Source organism: Muscardinus avellanarius, assembly GCF_963383645.1.
Source record: "Muscardinus avellanarius genome assembly, chromosome: 16".
NCBI lineage: Eukaryota > Metazoa > Chordata > Mammalia > Rodentia > Gliridae > Muscardinus > Muscardinus avellanarius.
This window is the reverse complement of record NC_137802.1, coordinates 12,666,489-12,667,394: the sequence shown is the minus strand read 5'-3', so window position 1 is coordinate 12,667,394 and position 906 is coordinate 12,666,489. Positions and strand designations below refer to the sequence as shown.

The following is a 906-nucleotide window of genomic DNA, read 5'->3' as shown; positions in this document are numbered from 1 at the left end:
TCAGCGATTCAGGAGGAAGAACTTGAGGCTCTGGAAAAAAGTGGACTTGTGTCTCTGCTTCTGTTTCTTTTTGATAATGGGCACCCACACCAGCCCGCACACCAGCGTCATGAGTCCCAGAGACAGGAAGGCAGGCCCTATCATCTTGAGGACTGCGACGGTCTTGGCATCCAGGTAAGAGACATAGGCCAGGCAGGTGATGGCCACCCCAAAGAGCAGCGTGGCGCTGCCCACGGACATGATGACGATGGGCTTGTGGTAGATTTCCCAGTTGCTTCTGGGGGTGGTGGTCCACACAGACTCGCTTCTGGAGCTGGTGCACAGGGAGCTGGCCGTCTGGCTGGGCAGCAGGTCTTTGAATTCGGGAGACTTCTCGTCGACCTCCAGGACCTTGGGGAGCTCCTCCATCGTCATGGTGGCTCAGCACTGGATGCCTGGTTCCAGATCGTTTGAAACAAGGATGAGGTGGAGGGTATTCTCACACCCCTTTCCAGTACTCAGCATCTGTCTCTTGGCTGGCTCTCAGCGGAGGGCGATCCAGACTTTTGGGGCTGAAGGCAAAAAGAAAACTAGATGAAGTTCATGCCAACAAGAAACCACCCAAACTCTTACGTTGCATTTTCTTTTTCTTGTGAGAAAGAAATATTATGTTTTCCAAAACAATTGCTTTAAAAAAATTTTTTTTTTTTGTACTGGGGATGGAAGCCAGGGTATTCTACCTCCAGTCCTTTTTATTTTTATTTTGAAACAGAGTCTCCCTAAGTTGCTGAGGCTGTCCTCGAACCTGTGATCCTCCTGTTTCAACCTCCCAAGCACTGGGATTACGGGCATGTGTTGCCATGCCTGGATCAATTGCTTTTCATTTTAACCAGGGAATGGTTGTCCCATTTTTTTTTTTTTTTTTGA

General features: G+C 49.1%; 1 protein-coding gene across 1 annotated transcript; it reads right to left on the bottom strand.

The window, feature by feature from the left end:
* Positions 1–414, bottom strand: PIRT (phosphoinositide interacting regulator of transient receptor potential channels; the record flags this gene model as incomplete). The annotated part of the gene is made up of 1 exon (XM_080713674.1): positions 1–414. One exon carries the CDS (start codon positions 412–414, stop codon positions 1–3), a length of 414 nt encoding a protein of 137 aa, XP_080569800.1.
* Between the last annotated feature and the right edge of the window lie 492 nt (positions 415–906).